Genomic DNA, 19,554 nt, shown 5'->3' on the forward strand with positions numbered 1-19,554 from the left:
GGGCATGTCTTGCAGCCTTTTCTCAAGAGTTGGAGCATGGCGAGATTTTTTTTCTTTTTTTTTCTGCGCTTTAGACTCAGAGTTGCTGTATGTGAAAAAAGTGTGTTGTATTTCAGATGATTGCTTTTTAAAAAAAATTCTGGAATTATTTTAGATTATTACTATTGTGTTTTTCCAGGCAGTTACGATCTTCATGACCCAGAGACACAGGAAAGTCCTGTTTAGTTACAGTGCGGGTTGGGCAGAAGGTGGAGTCCGAGGTGTCCTGCCATGTTGTCCCCAGAGTTCGGAAGGCTGTGCAGTTTCTGCAGCTATGGCTCTGGCCTGGGCTTTGAGCCATCCAGGTTGGCAGAGGTTCCCCCCAGCCAGCTCAGTGAATAGTATATGTGAGGGTTAAAAGACCCAAGAGATGGGGCACACACACAGACTTTTAAATACGAGACTTTTGTCATTTTTTGTTTTTTTATTGCATTCACAGATCTTTGAGGGAACCTGAAAAATGGTCAAAATAACAGGTTTTTACTACATTTTGGGGAAAATTTGGTTCCTACAATGTAATATAAACATAATATACATGCACACACACACACACCCCTATATACTGGACCATTGTGGCCCCAGAGCCATGTTGAATGATGAAAGGCAAGCCCTGGAGCCCCCAGGAAGCAGCATGTAACCCTGAGTTTGGTAACTCCACTAGAAGCACATGGTCTGTGACCCAAGTGGCTGCCGAAGTTCCAGAAAGGTCCACTTAATGGTAATGGTTTCTCATTCTACTGAGGCCCAACACTCTTTTGCCAGGATTAATGTGAGGATAAGGAAGAAGGGAGGATTTCCCTCCCCATTAAGGTCCTGGAATAACACCACTCCAAGTCCAGTTTCTGAGATGGCCGCTTCAATGGGGAGGGACCCTGAACACAAGCTCAGTTTCCTGACTCATTATATCCTCCTGAGACCCAAGGAAAAAAGTGTCCTCCAATTTTAGGTTATTTGTCTTTGGAGGGAATAAGACATCTTACAATTCAGATTTTTTCAAATTTATTTTTATTTTTAATTTCACAGCATGTCCTCTTTAGTGTACAACAGGAATAATTATGTTTCCTTACATCAGTGAAAAGATAGATGCAAAAACAAAATGTCCACTACAATGGACACAAATGAATGGGTGGGGTCTCAGGAGGTTAAAGTGCACTGCGACGTACCCACAATGCACTGTAGGAAGGCCATCTGAGCTGTAAGGCTCCATGTGATGTCCTCTGCCTGTCCCATTAGGGACTGGTTCAACAGGGGCACAAAGTGTCAGTAATGGGCTATAACCCCCAGAAAAGCTCATATCTGGCCTCTGGTAATTATGTAGCCCAGGCACCAGCCTTCCATATGGCACCCAACACTGGGAGGAGGTGCTGTATCCAGCTCTCAGTATGGGCGGCTACATCGTCCATCATCCAAGTAGACTCTGAAATATTCTTGTTATTGAGGTTGGAGGATCATGTCCATTAGACTTTGGGCTCCACATCAGAGCCCAAAAGGTAAAACCTGGTGGTGCCGGTGTCCATTTGATGTGTTGAAGGCCATCTTTTCCTTGCCTTTGAAATCACTCCCTGTTCCCTAAATACTGCATTCTATGGTATGTCCACCATTTCTTAGTGCTGTTGGAGGTCTCAACAGCACTTCTGACTCACTATATAGTGCACTATGATATATCCACAATGCACTGCAAACTGTACTATGAGATATCCAAACTACTGTTGATGTGTCCCGAAATTTACATCTTCCCCATGTCTGAGATACAGCTGCCATTCCTGTCAACATCAAGGGAAACCTCATGTGTGTACCATCCATTGGACAGTTTAACATCACACCCCATGTTTCATGATTCTGAATGCACTGCAAATTGACCTATGAGATATCCACAATGCACTGCAAATTGACCTATGATAAATCCACAATGCACTGCAAATTGACCTGTGAGATATCCACAATGCACTTCAAACTGTACTATGAGATATCCACACTACTGTTGATGTGTCCTGAAATGTACATCTTCCCCATGTCTGAGATACAGCAGCCATTCCTGTCAACATCAAGGGAAACCTCATGTGTGTACCATCCATTGGCACAACGGACAGCTTAACATCACGTCCCATTTCTCTTGATTCTGAATGCACTGCAAATTGACCTATGAGATACCCACAATGCATTGCAAATTGACCTATGATAAATCCACAATGCATTGCAAATTGCACTATGAGATATCCACAGACTTTATCTCCTTTACTCCATATATGTTGTTGCTGTATTCTGTTATCTGCAAATGTTTCTAGGATACCAACATAGAGCGTCTTGAAATTTAGTTTCTCACAGCATTGTCTTGTTTTCCAGTATAATGAGCTACATATATACCCCAATATAGGGAATGGAGTCTGAGTGAACGAGTGAAGAATTTGGAGCCCAACCAGAGTTGTTTTCTGTTCTGTACCTGGAGGAGCATGTTCTGTGAAGTCGCAGAGGCAGCCAGCTCCATTGTGATGACTGACTGCTGTCTGGGTGCTGCTGGCTTGTTGGTGTGTCCGTGTGCCCTGATCTCCCAGAGCGATTAGAATCTCCTGGCTTCTTCAGCACACTGTGACAGATTTATGTTTCAGTCCATAGTTAAAATAAGTAGCTGGCTGATGACTTCCATTTTGGGAAAAAAAACACTTGCCATTATTAGAATTGGATGTCTCGAGACTGTTCTTGGTCTCGAGACTGGTCTCGAGACCACTTTTACATGGTCTTGGTCTTGTCACAGTCTCAACGGTCTTTGGTCTTGGTCTTGTCTTGGTCTCGGATCCCATGGTCTTGTGTTGGTCTCGCTGTCTTGGTCTTGCTCTCTCAGATCGACATAGTGGTCGGGAGATTTGGAGTGAAAAGTATCCATGACACACAACGTAACATTCGATAATGCAACATTATTATTATTCTGCCTTTCGCGCCCTTCAAATGCAACCAATCAATGACATAGATGAATTTTGTTGTGATTCAGACATTGGCGCTCATCCAATCAAAATGCGCGTTATACACGCAAAATAAGTGTAGCGCTAGTTAAACGTTAGATCCAGCATCACAGGCTATAAGATGTTGCAATCTTTAGTTTTCCTGAAGTACAATCAACCACTATTTTAAAATGTGAACTATTTTCTCTCTCTCGCTCCTCTCTGAAAATATGCCTATTAACAGTGATGCTCTCGTTCTCTCTCTGTCTCTCTCTCTCTCTCTCTCTCTCTCTATTTTTAAGTATTTCATCTAACTGTATTAGTTTATCAATCTGTTATTTGTCCATAATGTCTGTGTTCTATTCTTCTTGCCCTACTGAACAACAGGCTTGATATCATTGGCAGTGTGTTGTAATCACATGCCACTGCAGACATCAAGATGTCAGAATCTTTTAAGCACTTGTCCTTATTCTTATTAATGCACAATTTCATGTGCAGTTTGTATTGGTATATAGTATTTGTAGTTTGCATTTTATTCATGTGACGTGTGCGCATTTCTTTATATTGTTTGATTACAGTATTTTACTTAAAATGGTGTTGTTTGACTAAGTAAATGTGACCATTGACTTTTAAATAACATCTGCATATTACATTGTGTTGACTTAACAGGCCTAATCCATTTCAGGGAAGTTGATATCATACAGTGTCATTTGGCTAGTACTACTACGATGGGACATGATGCAATTTCAAATTTATAATTTATAATTTATAAATTTATAATTGTGTATCTTCAATTTGATGTTACAGTTTCATCTACAAATTAAGTATAATTGAAATCAGTTACATATTTCCAAATCTTTAGACAGTTGTTAGAGGTGTTAGTTGTTTTGTCAGATGACTTTGGGACCAGTCAGTACCCGTCATGTCAGTCCTCAACAGCACACAAAAGTTAAGGGAGTCTTTTTTTTTTGTCTCGGTCTTGGTCTCGTCTCAACTTTGTCTTGGTCTTGACTCGGTCTGTCTTGGTCTTAGTCTTGGTCTTGTCTTGGTCTCGATAGCCTCTGGTCTTGGTAGTGTCTTGGTCTTGGTTTAGGCGGTCTTGACTACAAATCTAGCCATTATACATATGCATGTATCTGATGTTACTTCCCCTAATCAACATAATAGCAGATTACATCAATAAAAATACTGTACATTGCATTTAGTGCTTTACAGAAATCAGCATTTCAACTGCATTAAGGATGTAGCTAGTAACATTCTCTGTTCTGAAGTTTAATTGTGAGTGATTTTGTGATTTTGCCGTGGCAATAAATGTGGATTGGTGATAGTCAAATATGACAAGTAAACATTTAGTTTTAGTCATATTGAATATTACTATTCTGCATTGCATGGTAACTTTGGTTGACATATTTAAATGGCCCTAAATTATTTCACGTTAACAAATGTGTTTACATGTTTCTGAACATTAACATTTCCTTTGACTGACATCACCAAGAGTTAAACAGATGCCAAGAGGTCCTCCATATTTTAAGTGAATCTGGACTAATTCAATTACATTTTTCTAGTCACCAACAGTAGAAATAAATATTTACTCTAACCTGAAACAATGAAATCCACTTGCAGAAGTAATGTGATCCAGAAGAAGGCATCATTAAGTACAAATACAAACAAATAAAACGCTTCCCCATGACTCCATGTCAGATGCTGTTTCCTTCTAAGGCTGATCTGGAACTATTTTATCATTCTCTGAGGCCTGTTGTTCATCTTACATGTGCATGTGAAAACTGAAAGTGTAAATGTCTCATTGTGGTTGAATTATCAAACAAGCAATCATTGTGCAATTCAGTGATGTATTGCAGCCAGTTTCGGTTTACATTTTTGTTAAAATGGGGGCAGTGTGTGGCTCAGCAAGTTAGACTGCTGTGCCTGTGATTGGAAGGTTTCCAGCTCAAATCCCAGGGTCGCCAGAGTGATTTCACCATAGGGGTTTTGTGCAAAAGTCTTAACCACCAGTTACATCCCTTTTTAATTAAAAATAAAATGTAAGCGTAAAACCTGAAACAGTAATTGTGTACTATGAATCCAATCATCCATCCATTTTCTATAGCTGCTTATCCAGTAGAGGATCCCACCCCAGAGTACTGGGCACATGGCAGGGACACTCCGGATGCCAGTCCAAGTTGGGCCATGCATACACTATGGGCATTTCAGCAACATCAGCTGACCTTACTGCATGCTTTTGGACGGCAGAAGGAAATCAGAGTAGCCTGAGAAAAGCCACACAATACAAACTCCACACAGAGTTGGGGGCATTCAGTGAACAAGCATGGAGGTGTGAGGCGGCACTGTTATGACCTGAGACATTCATATTTGTACTACAAACAGAAATGCCTAAATAAAGCTGTTATGACTGAGACTGAGTAAAATGACAACAGCAGGGAAACTTTCATGGGGACAACAGAAACATCTGAATAAGAAACATTTGTTAACGGAAAGGAAAATAATCAAACACACAATCTTTGGAAGGCACCTTTTCCTTGCTCTTAGATCCCCACTTGTGCAGTGGTCTGAGCGGTGAGGTATGTGGCTAACTTAGAGGACCAATAAGATTTCTCTTGCAATACATGGCAATGTGACCTGCACGCTACTGTAAGTTCTCTAAGTTTTATGTAGAACAATGACAGGAAATAACAAATCACTGTACCAGCTACATAGACAGGCAATAATATTAAGGGATTAAACCCACCTCCCAGGCTGGCAAAATCTACCGAGGAAGTTGTCAGATGCACTGTGAAATTTATTTCTGGTTACAGTCCACTGTACCTTTATTTTATGTGAAAAAGGAGCCATTATCTCAATGCCTAAATCAAGGACTCAGTTGCTAATATATGGTTCCTAGCCAGATTTTCACCCTCATTATGTTTAATAATAATATCTGTAACTGTTTCATAAGTTTGACTGAATAAACAGAGACATCAAAATTCCTTCATGCTGAAATGCCTCTCTGTGACAGTGCCTGTGTGATGTAAACAGGAAAAATCACATGATTCAACACTTTCACAGCCACTGCATTATAATGAATGAACTGCAGACAAAACAGGAATTGTGTGCTGAGACTGGACCAAGTAAACAGTACATGAAACACTCTTGGCAATGCATATGAATGTGTAGATATATTAATTCATTGCATGCCTAGCAGAACTCCAAAAACAGATATAAATCACAATTTCATTGTTAAATAGATATCGCATTTATGAAATTACTAAATACCTACAGACTTTTACATTCTTATTTAAAACCCGAATGCTAAAACTACTATGTTGCCTCCCACTTCTGTTCTGGTGCAAAATGCATGTCATGGTTTCAGAAGTAAGTTCACCACAACCTTAGGACTGCAAGAACTTAACACTGAAACAGATCATTTCACATCTCTGTCATTTGTAAATGAACATAAAAATAATCAGTGAAGAGTGCTTGAATTGTAGGCAGTAATAAAGTTTTACAATGAAACGTTTTGGATATCATTGGCCAGGATTCCCCAGTTCTGGTCCTGGTGCACCAGAATCCAACACAGTTTGCAGATTTCCCTGCTCAAACACACCTTAATCAGCTAATTACCAGGTTTAGAAGGTGTGTCTGAGCAGGAAAATCTGTGAACTGTGTTGGATTCAGACCCCTAGGACTGGAATTGGGCAGCCCTGCCATAGGTTTTTGACCTTCAAGTGAGGAAACATGTGAAGTTGCTTGTTTAGTTGTTTACATGAAGTTGAAGGACAGTGGTTATATTAAATATGCAGGTTTGAGGGCAGGCAAAATAGAAAGCAGGACTTTGCATGCAAAATATAACATGTGGACACATAGACACAGTATACCCTTGAGAAGGGTGCTCAACCAGAGCTACTGTTTTACAAATACTCAGTTCTTGCTTCTATTAATAAACAGCTATAGTATTAAATGATTCATCCCTCCATTTTCTGAAACTACTTGTCCTATGTAGGGTGGCAGGGGGTCCAGAGCATATCCCAAAAGCTACAAGTGCAACGCAGGGAACAGCCTAGGATGGGGTGCCAACCCATCGCAGGGCACACTCACACACCATTCACTCACACACCATTCACTCACACACCATTCACTCACTCACCATTCACTCACACACCATTCACTCACACACCATTCACTCACTCACCATTCACTCACACATCATTCACTCACACACCAATCACTCACACATGCACACCTACAGGCTATTTGGTAACTCCAATTAACCTCAGCATGTTTTTGGACTGTGGTGGGAAACTGGAATACCTGGAGGAAACCCCACAACCATATGGGGAGAATGTGCAAGCTCCCCACATGGAACTCTGGCGAAGACTCGAACCCTGTGTGATGTGTGAGGCCCCCTGTGACCCCGTCCAGGAGAAGACCTTAGAAGATGTATGCATTAACCATCTGGAATATATTCAAACTACAAAGCATAAAATGATAGTTTACGAACATGTTTGGGGAAAAGAATATTACATGTTGTAATAGGAACTTGTTTTCTCAGATAAGTCAGCCCCAAAGTTTGTAACTATGGGTTTCGAAGGTGCTTGGATACCTTGGCAGATTCAGGGGGTCCACTTTACTAGGACCCTTGAATATGCAATAGTATATGTCAAATTGGGTGGGGGGGGGAAGCTGACATTCCTTCAGGGGGCCCAGAAATTCTATCTGTGTCCCAGTCTATAACATTGTATTATTTAACTTGTTCATTCTTGCCTTGCACAGGACAGACAGATACTGTAGACAGGTTGGTAAGCAAAGTCACAGTCTTTTATTTATTATATGCACAGTATGACAGCAACTTCCTTACACTGAAATGCTGGAGGTGAGTCTGGGGTAATCACAACACAGGCAAAGATATGAGCAGTTTAAAACGGGAATTAGGCACAAGCAGAGTTTGATGTTTCACACTTGCAGGAGGCAAAAAACCCACATCCTGCTTACCTTATGTGTTAACACAAGTATCTGATGCAAAAATAACATATTATTTTGTCTTCTTATAGGGAATCAACAATCCACTTACATAAACGTGTAAAGCGACAGCACAGAGCACAATCATAACCTCACAATACCATCAATCTACTGAGCCTTTATGGTAAACAACTGCATTCAAAACTCAAAGAACTAACCAAAACAAACTGCAAAACCTCTGCATTAACACTATTCGCCTCAGGCGACTGGGAGCACTGCCCCCTGCTGTAGTAAAAATATAAATACAACATAAGGTAAACAATTTATTGTGCTATAAGATTTAAACAAGCAGCAGCATTAACCGTAAAGTGCCTTTAATGAGATCTATATTTGTTCCAGGATGACACAAACTAGTGTAAATTGTAAATTGACTAGTGTAGTGTCTACTACATAATAGATGGATGACCGTGCTCCATAGTGATTCCGATGACCTTCTTCGGGAAGTGTGAGTGATAGATGTCTTGTAAGGCTGGGAGCTAAGCCAATCTCACCATTTCGGCACCTTCAATTGCTTCCATTTTATTACATTATTTTTTTACCCCATAAGAAAATACAACAGAAACCATTAAGGTCCACTGAGATCTAAACCGTACACTGATGCAGAACTGTACAAAAATCTCTTGCATATCTGATATGATATCATTGGATCAAAAGCCACACACATCCAATATCAACACTACAATTTAAGCCAGTATTTGACTTTAATGAAAAAAATAAGTTATTTTTTTCTTAGCATAAAGTGCAGCACAAATGGCATTTCATTTTATTGCACACCTCAGGCTAAAGTCAGCCTCGTAGGGTCTTCAGTCTCTGGTGGTTTTGCAAAGCTTATAACTTTGGATGTGACCTCACTATATAATAGATAAAAATATCTTCTGCTGCTGTAAATTATTTGGTAGGCATTTAATAAATCTTGTTTGGACCGTCACTGTTGGACCGTCGCAGTCAGCACAGAGTACAATGCCGGCGTACACCATTTACGAGATACCACTTGAAGGCACATAGACTCACACGTGTTCAGAGAAGTCAATTAGTCAAACTCCAGGAGTTTGTTTGTAACGAGTTTGTTGCTATGTAACCGTTTTACAATGGGGACTCTAAACAGCAAAGACAAAAGCAACTATTTTGCATAGAGCATACTTTTTACTTCATTGGCATTACACGACACGGCAGTTAAATGGCCTAATTACAAATTTCCAGTGGAAAGCAGACGGACCACACAGACCGCCATGAGGACGCATGTAGGTCTCGTTAGCCCCGCCCAATGGGCGTGGCCAGTGTGCGTGACGCAGAGCCTGAGTGCGCATGACAGGTAGTGACTTTGGGTCTCTGCTGTATAGGGAAGCAAAGGGAGGCTAGTAAAGCAAGTAAATTATTCTAACAATGGTGAGTTTATTTAACATTTTGCGCATTCTGTGCTATCATGTATGTCTGTTACGTGAATCAGTCAGCGACTGCTCGTTATTTTTGTATGACTAACTGCAGTCTGTCTACAGCCGGCTGCATTTTGCTGGGCGCTGTTAGCGATGTTTAGCTAACGTTAGCTGGGTAGATGGTTACCTAGCGACTTTAACGGATTAGCTGTATAAACGAGCATAAGAATGAATGGCGCAGAGGCAGCTCGCTGTCTAGAAGCTTCCTTCCGGCTGTTTTCTGTTTAGCTGGGTGAAATGATTAATATGATTTGATGGTGCGTAGTTGCTAGTCATCTTTGTTGCTAGACATCTATGTTGCTATCACAATGAATAGTGATGAAGCGTGAAATGCCGTCTTTCGTCATTATTTTATATACGTAGTAGTATGTTATACGGTGCACAACTATGAATTGGTCGTTTGTCAAAAAAGTGACTGATTTGCTTCATAGGCCGAAGTCGAGGAAACACTGAAACGGATCCAGACCCAAAAGGGAGTTCAGGGGATCATCATCGTCACAGCAGAAGGTACTGGAAGGATCCTGGTCAATGTTGTATCAGCTGGTTTCCCGTTTTACCTAACTATCCGGATACCTTAAAGCAGAAACTCGTAGTGTTAAAGTTATAGTCTGAGCTTTTTGTCTGTACTTAAATAGTTTCTGTAACATCTAATGGTGTCCTGAAGCTTTCGTTGTTCTGTTGGCATTTTTATGCACGTTAACAATCAGTTGGATCAGGAGTTTTCTGCCTTGGACTTTCATTACATTTTGCATAATATTTGACACTGATTTTGCCGCCAGATGCAGTAGCATTGCCCATGCCATTGTTTCTTAAATAATGAAAGTAATTTAATGCAAAAAATATCAATTTAGTGGCACTATTTTTGTATATGTTCATTTGTATATATACACATCCACACACATTATTTTGAGGGAAAGCGGTTCACTGCTTACACTATGTGCTACTTTATTGTGTCCTGGTTTTATCTGTCTTTGGTAACCATGGCAATTCTGAAAAGAAGAACATTGATGTCATACATGAAATTTAAGCCAGTAACTGAGTTCCTGAAGTGGGCTGTCTCTTGTCCCAGGAATCCCCATCAGAAGCACTCTGGACAACGCCAGTACTGTTCAGTATGCCGGCCTCATCCAGCAGCTGGTGATGAAAGCACGGGTAACAGTGAGGGAAATGGACCCCCAGAATGACCTCACCTTCCTCAGGATCCGCTCCAAGAAAAATGAGATCATGATTGCTCCAGGTTCTCATATACTCTGATATTTCTGAGGCAGGCTGCCTATTCAGACAAGATTTTTAAAATTTTGTCCAATACCTTGCATATAATACACATTGTATTTATATATCAAAGGTTATTTTCAGAGAATTTAGCCTTTTTAAGAATAACATGGTTTTTGTAGAGGTACTGTTACGTATGTACTAGCATCTTATTTTAATGGTACTTTGATGGTTCTGTATAAAAGGTACACATTGTATCTTGCTGAAAGTGTACAGCTGAGTTGAATGTAATCTTTTTCTTTTTCCCCAACAGATAAGGATTATTTCCTCATTGTGATTCAAAATCCGACTGACTGAACACAACCCATTATCCTTTTTAAATACATATTAAATACTATTATTATTATTATTATTATTATTTTTATGTTTATGTTGCAGATACTTTAGGAACACTACCTGAAAATAGAGGTTTTCTTCATGGTCAAGATCCTTTGGAAGTTTTGACAGTGTCTGTGGAAGCTTCAAGCTGATGTACATTTAAACCCATAGTTCTAGTGCCATTTCTTTAAATAAATCTCAAATGTTATTAGTTGATCTTCATTGACTTCACTTTATTGTAAAGCATACATCATATTATGAAGATATGAAATATTCAGTTTATACATACTTTTAGGCTTTTGGTTTTTATAATGAAAATTCATTTAATTCTAACCCCAAGATTAACTATTGTCCTTCCTGCACCCTGTTCTTTATTTGACCATCAGTAATATAAAGACTGTTGTACCATTCTTTGTAAATCAAACCTTTCCACATTTTTAATTGGGCATTTGCAGAATAGTCCAGACTGCAGTGATTGTGTCTGATTTAAACCTTTTGTTGACGTGCTTCTAGTGACATTAGGCATAATTTTGTATTGTTACTGATTATTTTGTACTGTTACAGAAATCACTGACCCATTGTAAATATACTCTGGAGTACTAATACTATTTCATAATCATAATACGCATCACCTTGAATATAAATCCCTTGTTTTCTTAACATTCTTTTGAAAGATTATTGATAATGATTAAATAAATGCAGGAACTTGGCCCTCATACTGTAGTAAAATGTTATATTCTGTGGTGGAGTATATTCACGGATAAAGTAATTCAGACACCACATAAAAATGGGTGTGCTACTTTGAAGTAACAAAATCATGACTATAAACAGCTGCAAAAATGAATGGCTATTAGCAGTATATCTCGTCTATAAAAGATCTAACAAGATCTTTGATGTGTGAATTTTCAAAGCAACATGCTTTGCAGTTACTTGTTGCGTCAAAAGGAGCAGTATGGAAAAAGCATGTGAGCATCTGCTAAACGTGGACATACTGCCGTGGCAAAGAGGAACAGCGTGCGTCCTTCGGAACTCGCAGACAGGGAATGATAAACGCTTAACGGTAGCTGCTAAACACCTCTAAAGTAGACCCTAAAGAATTACTACAGAACTGACTCACCATCTCTGTGCCCCAGTCTCAAAAACTGTACATTGTGAGCATCGAAATGCTGGAATTTAGTTCAGGAGCCACTTGTATCCAAGATTAATGCACGAAGATGCTGTAAGGTGCACAGAACAGCGAAGGGCAGTAATACACTGTGGTCTGATGAGTCATCGTTCACCCATTTTCCTACATCCAGTGGGTGTTTGTTAGGATAAAGCCAAAGGATGCCTGTTGAAAGTCATTAGGCCTGCTGATTGCTCTGATTGGTCATATAATGGCCAGAGAACATGGTGCCAAGTTTCAGGACCAGTGAGGTGTCTAATGAAGTGAGTTTACTGGCTTAGTGAGGTTTCTTGAGGCTTATGAGTTTTGAGTACCACAAATTGTAGTTCACTTTTTAAACGGGGTACATTGCCATGGCAATTTGCACTGTACACCTGATGTGCTCCAGTTAGGCTTAAGTTCAGGCTTTCTAATTAAAACAGGTGTGAGTTGTGCCCTTTCCCTAAAAAACATAGTCTATATAAAAGCTGGCGTTTAATTAAATTGTAGGAATGGGTGATACCACAGGTTTTCATTTCCGTCTGACACCAAGACTGCCCTAGTGATGCAAATACTGTTCTCCTATATTCCAAGACAATGATGGCCCCATAGCAGGGTTGTGCAAAATTCAGAATTTATGAATTGAACTGGCCACCCTCCACAGGATATTGAATTGGAATTTGAATTGGAATGCCTGGAAGAAGAATTTGATTTCAATGAAATTCAATGCAATCACACAACATGGGAATGTCATTTAATCTAGAAAAACACAAATACATAATAGATTTACTTTCTAAATGGGAGATGTGTATACTTTTATAGTTTGTATGAATAGGTGAAGTGGACTTTTTATTTTCATGACTGTAAGACAATTTCTGTATAAGTTTTAGCCAATTCTTTTCTGTTATAAATATTTATAATAAGAAAGACATCTTTTTCCTTTGTCACGTAGTTTTTGTTTTTGCATATTTAACTGTTTATGTGTGTTAGCATTTGTGAGGATCCTACTCAAGAGTGTCCGTAGGTTTTCAGATGTACAGGGTCGTGATGGGGATAGCAGTATGACTCAAATGTATGTTTTTTGTTATTGATTGATAGGTGGTTAATTTTTTAACAAGCAATTGAAAGTAGGGATACGGATGGCATAACAAATTAATTTATGCAGTTGTTCCTATTTATTTATTGATTATTTAATCAAAAAATAATCTGTTCAACTTTATCACTATAACAAAAAAACAAAACATCATGGCAAGTGCAGTCAGCAAATCACCAAAAGATCTTTTAAATAAAATTTAAGGATAAATATTTTATCCTTATTATTGCAACATTCTAGCTTGCTACACTGAAGATTCTCTCACCAGGTACAGAGAAAGCTGCTTATGCAAGGTGCTTGCAGGCAAGTTGTGCTAGATCAGGAATGCTGATTTGGTTTCAAATAGGCCAAAGATGGTTAACTCGGGTATACAGTAACATTATCTGAAGCTTTGTTGACAAGTGAAGGACTAGTTTGACTTTCCATTTGGGGAAAGAGGTTGGGCTGTTTCTTTGGGTGGGCACTGCAGTCATTATAGCCATCCTTCAGTTTTGGGGAAAGGCACTCCTCTCTTTCTTTGAGGAGATCCACCGTAGTACATGGAATGACAGTAATTTATTCAATAGGTTACACTTCAAGTGGTGCATTCTTTTATTCAGAATAACATCATCACATATTGCATCACAACATGGTACCCAGGGAGCAACTCTGAGAACAGGAAGGCCCTCCAGCGCATCATCACATATTACATCACAACATGGTACCCAGGAAACACCTCTGAGATCAGGAAGGCCCTCCAGCGCATCATCACATATTACATCACAGCATGGTACCCACGAAGCGTCTCTGAGGACATGAAGGCCCACTAGCGCATCATCACATACTGCATCACAGCATGGTACCCAGGGTGCACCTCTGAGAACTGGAAGGCCCTCTAGTGCCATGTTGTACAGTGCCAATGAAGATATTTTGTATCTTTATATGTAATATTTTATTGTAAATCTACTTATTAACCTTAAATTAGAATTGCAGTTCAAATTCATTTCAAATCCATGAACTGAATTGGAATTTCAGGGCCATTATAAATTTATTTAGAAATGGTGCACAACCCTGCGTCATACAAACAGGTAAATACAGTCAGGACCGTAAATACTTTGACACTGATACACGTTTTACTATTTTACCTGTTTACTGAAATATATTCCAATTGAAGTTATACAATGGGCATTGACATAAAGTGCAGACTCAGATCCACATTCAAATTAGATGAAGGGTTTAGGAGTTTCAGCTTGTTAACATGTGCCACCCTCTTTTTAAAGGGGCCAAAAGTAATTGGACAATTCACTTAAAAGCTATTTCATGGACAGGTGTGGGCAATTCCTTCGTTCTTTCATTATTAATTAAGCAGATAAAAGGCCTGGAGTTGATTTGAGGTGTCTTGTTTTGCGTTTGGAAGATTGAGGTGTGAACATACAAGTGAACAACACTCTCCAGAAGGTATGTGTATCAATATCCAAGTCTACAATAAAGAGAAGACTGCATGAAAGCAAATACAGAGGGTTCACTGCAAGACGCAAGCCACTCATAAGCCTTAAGAATAGAAAGGCTAGATTGGACTTTGCAAAAAAACATCTAAAAAAGCCAGCACAGTTCTGGAACAGCATTCTTTGGACAGATGAAACTAAGATCAACCTGTATCAGAATGACGGAAAGAAAAAAGTATGGAGAAGAGCTGGAACAGCTTATGATCCAAAGAACACCGCATCATCTGTAAAACATGGTGGAGGCAGTGTGATGGCTTGGGCGTGCATGGCTGCCAGTGGCACTGGGTCTTCAGTGTTTCTTGATGTGACACAGGATGGAAGCAGCCGAATGAATGCTGAGGTGTTCAGAGACATCATGTCTGCTCAAATCCAGCCAAATTGATTGGGCGGCGTTTCATAATACAGATGGACCCAAAACACACAGCAAAAGCAACCCAGGACTTTATTAAAGCAAAGTGGAATATTCTCGAATGGCCAAGTGAGTCACCTGATTTCAACCCCACTGAGCATGCATTTCACTTGCTAAAGACTAAACTACAGACAGAAAGACCCTCAAACAGCAACTGAAAGCTGCTGCAGTAAAGGCCTGGCAGAGCATTAAAAAGGAGGAAACCCAGCTCATGTCCATGAGTTCAAGACTGTGGAACTGTTAGGTCCCCTTTTAGTTGTTTACGGGTTTGTGAAAAGCATTGCGGTGCCAAACAGTTCGTGGGTCAATGCTATTAATAATTACTATTATTAGTAATTATAATTGTATTTGAGAAAATTTATAGGTATCCCGCAGCTTGCCGAAACCCGGGATCGAACCAGGGACCTTTAGATCTTCAGTCTAACGCTCTCCCAACTGAGCTATTTCGGCGCGGTGAAAGAATGCTTGCAGACCTCCCTCCAAATAAAATATTATGGCATTAGTTAAGTAAGTTATTGTGTTATGATATGCGAAAGTGGAATATGCCGATGTGAAATATGCGACTAATGAATTACACAAGGTCTATTTTATATCTCGAGTAAATTATTTCGTATTCACGAAGCCCAATAATTCAAGAATTCATGCCTATGTAACTCTGGCTCTAAGCGCGAAAGCATTTCAATTGCGTGATGACAAAGCACAAACGACTACAAAATGTACAATTTTGTTATTGTATTTTTATAATACATTTTTTGCAGCGATACCATTTTGCTTTTTTTTTCTAGCTTATTGGAATACAGTGGTGCCTCGGCTCACGAACTTAATTCGTTCAATGACTCAGTTCGTAACCCGAAAAGCTCGCAACCTGAATCAATTTTTCCCTTTTAGAATAATGTAAATACAAACAATTTATTCAGACCTCAGAAACACTGAATCTTTTAATTTTTTTACGTTTTTCTGTGACCAAGAATTTAGACTTAAATTAAAATAACCTTAATTATACACAAATAACGCTAAATTAAATTAAACAGTACAACCGAGCATACGCTTGTTGGGTTGGTCGCTCAAAGGATGCCAAAACACGGAAAAGAACCACAAAACATCCCCCCAAAAACTAAACAATTAATATTAAAAGACTGAGTAACAATCAAAAACAATAGTCATTTCGTACATTTTTTTCATATGCCTAAAATTTTTAGGCCTACATTTCGTGACGCGATGCTTTGTATGGCGATGAACTTTGTACTGTAAGCAAACAATACGCGTTGCCACTATGTGTGAATGGCATGCAGTGGTGGAGTTAGTACTGAAGCTTAGTACTTAAGTAAAAGTACAAATATCCTGCAAAATATGTACTCAAGTAAAAGTGCTACATCAACAATCTTACTTAAGTGAAAGTACTAAGTACTTACTTTTAAATTTACTTTAAAGTATTTTTTAAGTAAAAGTACTCACACAATGGTTTGTCTCAACATCTGGGGTGTGCAATTTTGTAAAAGAATAGTAGATATACTGACTTACGCCTCTACCGATGTCATTGCTCGTAATTATTACAAGCAACTATACAGTATATGTGTATTGGAAGGTTTGGTGTGCTTATTCTGCGTGCACTCTGCAATACTGTGTGTACCCTAACTTAGAATAATGTGGATGACAAGTTATCTACTAGGTATTACCCACTAATATACCATTAAGATAAACCAATCAGGACATGATATATCTTTAAATCATTTATGTACTTGCAAAACTATTCAACACATCTGTTAAGAGCAGTAAAAGGGAAACACAACAGTAACCAAACACTAGTGGTGGTGTGGCGCCATGTTGAATGTCTCGTCTTCTTGAAATCAAGCCAGTCTACCAGCTCGTGCTGCTAATTGGCGCAAGCTCTGCCATCATTGGAGCTAATAAAGCCACCTGATTGGTAGGAAATGGCAAACAACGCCAGAACACAATAGGCTAACTATTTTTTCATGCAAGATTTTGAGGAAATTGTGTTCATAAAATGTAACGACTAACGGCATATATTGTAGAAATGTAGTGGAGTAGAAAGTACAGATAATTGCCGCAAAATGTAATGGAGTGAAATAAAAGTATGCATTATTATTTTTACTTAAGTAAAATACAGATACGTAAAAATGTACTTAAGTAAAGTAACGAAGTACAAATACTTTGTTACATCCCACCACTGGTGAATGGAGATGTCACACGGGGCTGTAGACACGACCAGAAGTGAAGCACAGGGGAGTCCAGGAATACTGGTAAAAGTCGGGATTTATTGGTGGAATGACACAAACGAAAGTAGGGAGAACCAGCACAGGACTAATGAAACAACAAGAAACAGCTGGTAAATACGGGGATTCCACACGAGGTAGATGAGGGGGCGTGGCACACGGGAAAAGCAGCACGATCTTGGTGTGACAGGAGAATATAACACTTAAATAGGAGTTACTTAATAATTGTTGTTATTAATGAAGTATTGTAATTTTATGTATAGATATGTGACTGTTAAAACCACCACAAACGTTTATCAATCACTGAAAGGTATAACAGAACATTCTCTCTCTCTCTATTTTTTTCTATTTTCAGATATTCGACCTCTGAAGAGATATAGTAAAGACATACTGTACATTTACAACAAGTATTTTATACATTCCACCACCTTTCTTGGGCATAATGTACATTATTTCATGTTTCGGGTGGTTCTTTGGGGCGCTTTTGGGGGATGTTTGTGTGAACGGGACTGTTTGTGGGTCAAGGTACAGTACCACTGTACAAGTTTCATAATGTTCATTACACAATTAGGGCTGAATATGGTTATTTCAGATAGATGGCAATAATCACTAGATTTTAAGCAACTCTTTTCCCAAGGCAGACTGCGCAGGTAATTAATAGCTAATTTCTGATACTCTGGTAAGATAGTAAATTTAAATGAATCCTTTAGAAAGTTTTTATAAAAATGCAAACTAATTATGTAGTAATATATACAAAAACCTTTTTTGTATTCATATGTATTATAAATTAGTTTGTTATCATACAACTGAAATGGTTTTGTGCTTAGTGTTAATGTTTTTCCTTAATAGCCAGGTAGGCAAATCTCTCTCTATGCATATAAAATAATTCTGGAGAAATCATAAAAGTAACATTCATTCATATTCTCTAGCAGATCAATACTCACAGTGAAACACACTTCTATCAAACCAAAACAGATTAGATAGGAGCATATTTTAATTGAAAAGTCCTAGATTTGATCCTGCATGTTTGCAGCATCCTGACAAGAATAACAAATTGATATAAATCTTTTTTTGCAACAAACAGTCTTCTATTAACTTGCTCACCTTCCTGACTAGCAGATCTGTCCCATTAAATAACTGCCTTAAATTGAACCCACATTAAAGGTGAAAGAAGAATCAATCTGTGAAGAGTGTAGTACACTCCTGGATTCAGGTGGTGCCTACCAGAGCAGGATAAACAGTTTAACATATTAAACAGTTAATATGAGAAATGAACCATGGCAAGTTAACTGGTTTCATGATAAAGAAACAGCAAAGTATTTAGAGTATTGGTTTGGCACAATATACTCCCAAAAGTAAATTTGCAATGGCATACAGGGGCAGTTTTACAGACTTTCAAAACAAATTGGACATCGATTAATGAATAAGGATTACTCTCCAAACAAAATTTATTCAAATGAAGTTTCTTGTATTATATGTATTTAATGTGACTTTCAAGCTTTCACCTGAGAATGGAGTTTCAGGTAGTGTTTCAAGAGAACCCATCAAATTAACATTTAAATACACCAGTACGAAATGGACATATTACCTAAAGAGTATACTTAAAACAAAGAATAACATGAACCAGATCTTGAATGATAGAGCGAATAGTCCTTATCTGTTGAAAATAAGAAAGAGATACACACATGCCCGTACCTACCATTGAGGACACTAAGGTCAAGTCCTCAGTGTTTTTTCTGCAGCTGCAATAACCATTACAGACACACCTAGGAAGGGCTTACACTTTGGACCTCGGTTTTAAAAAAATCCTGGTTATGACCCTAGGTACATGTCAGACTAAATTTAGTCACACTCATCAATTCTTCATGGTGTATGAAGTCATCAGGAAATACTATTTAATTGGAGTGCATAATGTTTACATGTAATGCAACACCAGAATCAACACCTTAACTCACGGAAAAATCGACACATTCATTCTTTATTTTTATCTCCCTGCAAACATGACCTTTGACATGTAAATAGAAAGGGTGCGCAGTGTTGTTTTACGGAATAATAAAATCTAGCCCTAACATTTAGTTATTCCTAATGATCTATTGTTTTATAGTAACACAGATAACTAGCAGTGGCACAGCATCATGACAAATAAAAGTCTGGCTAACGTCAGCGGGTGGTAAGGGCA

The 19,554-nt window shown here is 38.7% G+C and overlaps 1 protein-coding gene and 1 non-coding gene across 2 annotated transcripts; one reads left to right on the forward strand and one right to left on the reverse strand.

Moving 5' to 3' along the window:
• Positions 1 to 9,242: 9,242 nt before the first annotated feature.
• Positions 9,243 to 11,727, forward strand: dynlrb1 (dynein, light chain, roadblock-type 1). Its single transcript, XM_023837820.2, has 4 exons — positions 9,243 to 9,374; positions 9,853 to 9,928; positions 10,491 to 10,658; positions 10,947 to 11,727. The coding sequence occupies exons 1-4, from the start codon at positions 9,372 to 9,374 to the stop codon at positions 10,988 to 10,990; spliced, it is 291 nt and encodes a 96-aa protein (XP_023693588.1). The 5' UTR covers positions 9,243 to 9,371; the 3' UTR covers positions 10,991 to 11,727.
• A 3,791-nt stretch (positions 11,728 to 15,518) lies between these two features.
• trnaf-gaa (transfer RNA phenylalanine (anticodon GAA)) lies at positions 15,519 to 15,591 on the reverse strand. The gene has a single exon. It is a non-coding gene; the product is annotated as a tRNA-Phe (tRNA).
• Positions 15,592 to 19,554: the final 3,963 nt, after the last annotated feature.

Source organism: Paramormyrops kingsleyae, chromosome 8, assembly GCF_048594095.1.
Source record: "Paramormyrops kingsleyae isolate MSU_618 chromosome 8, PKINGS_0.4, whole genome shotgun sequence".
Taxonomy (NCBI): Eukaryota; Metazoa; Chordata; class Actinopteri; order Osteoglossiformes; family Mormyridae; genus Paramormyrops; species Paramormyrops kingsleyae.

Coding starts and splice junctions, on each gene's coding strand:
- dynlrb1 (XM_023837820.2), top strand. Junction 9,929..10,490: donor CATCATCGTCACAGCAGAAG/GTACTGGAAGGA, acceptor CTCTTGTCCCAG/GAATCCCCATCAGAAGCACT. Junction 10,659..10,946: donor TGAGATCATGATTGCTCCAG/GTTCTCATATAC, acceptor TTTCCCCAACAG/ATAAGGATTATTTCCTCATT.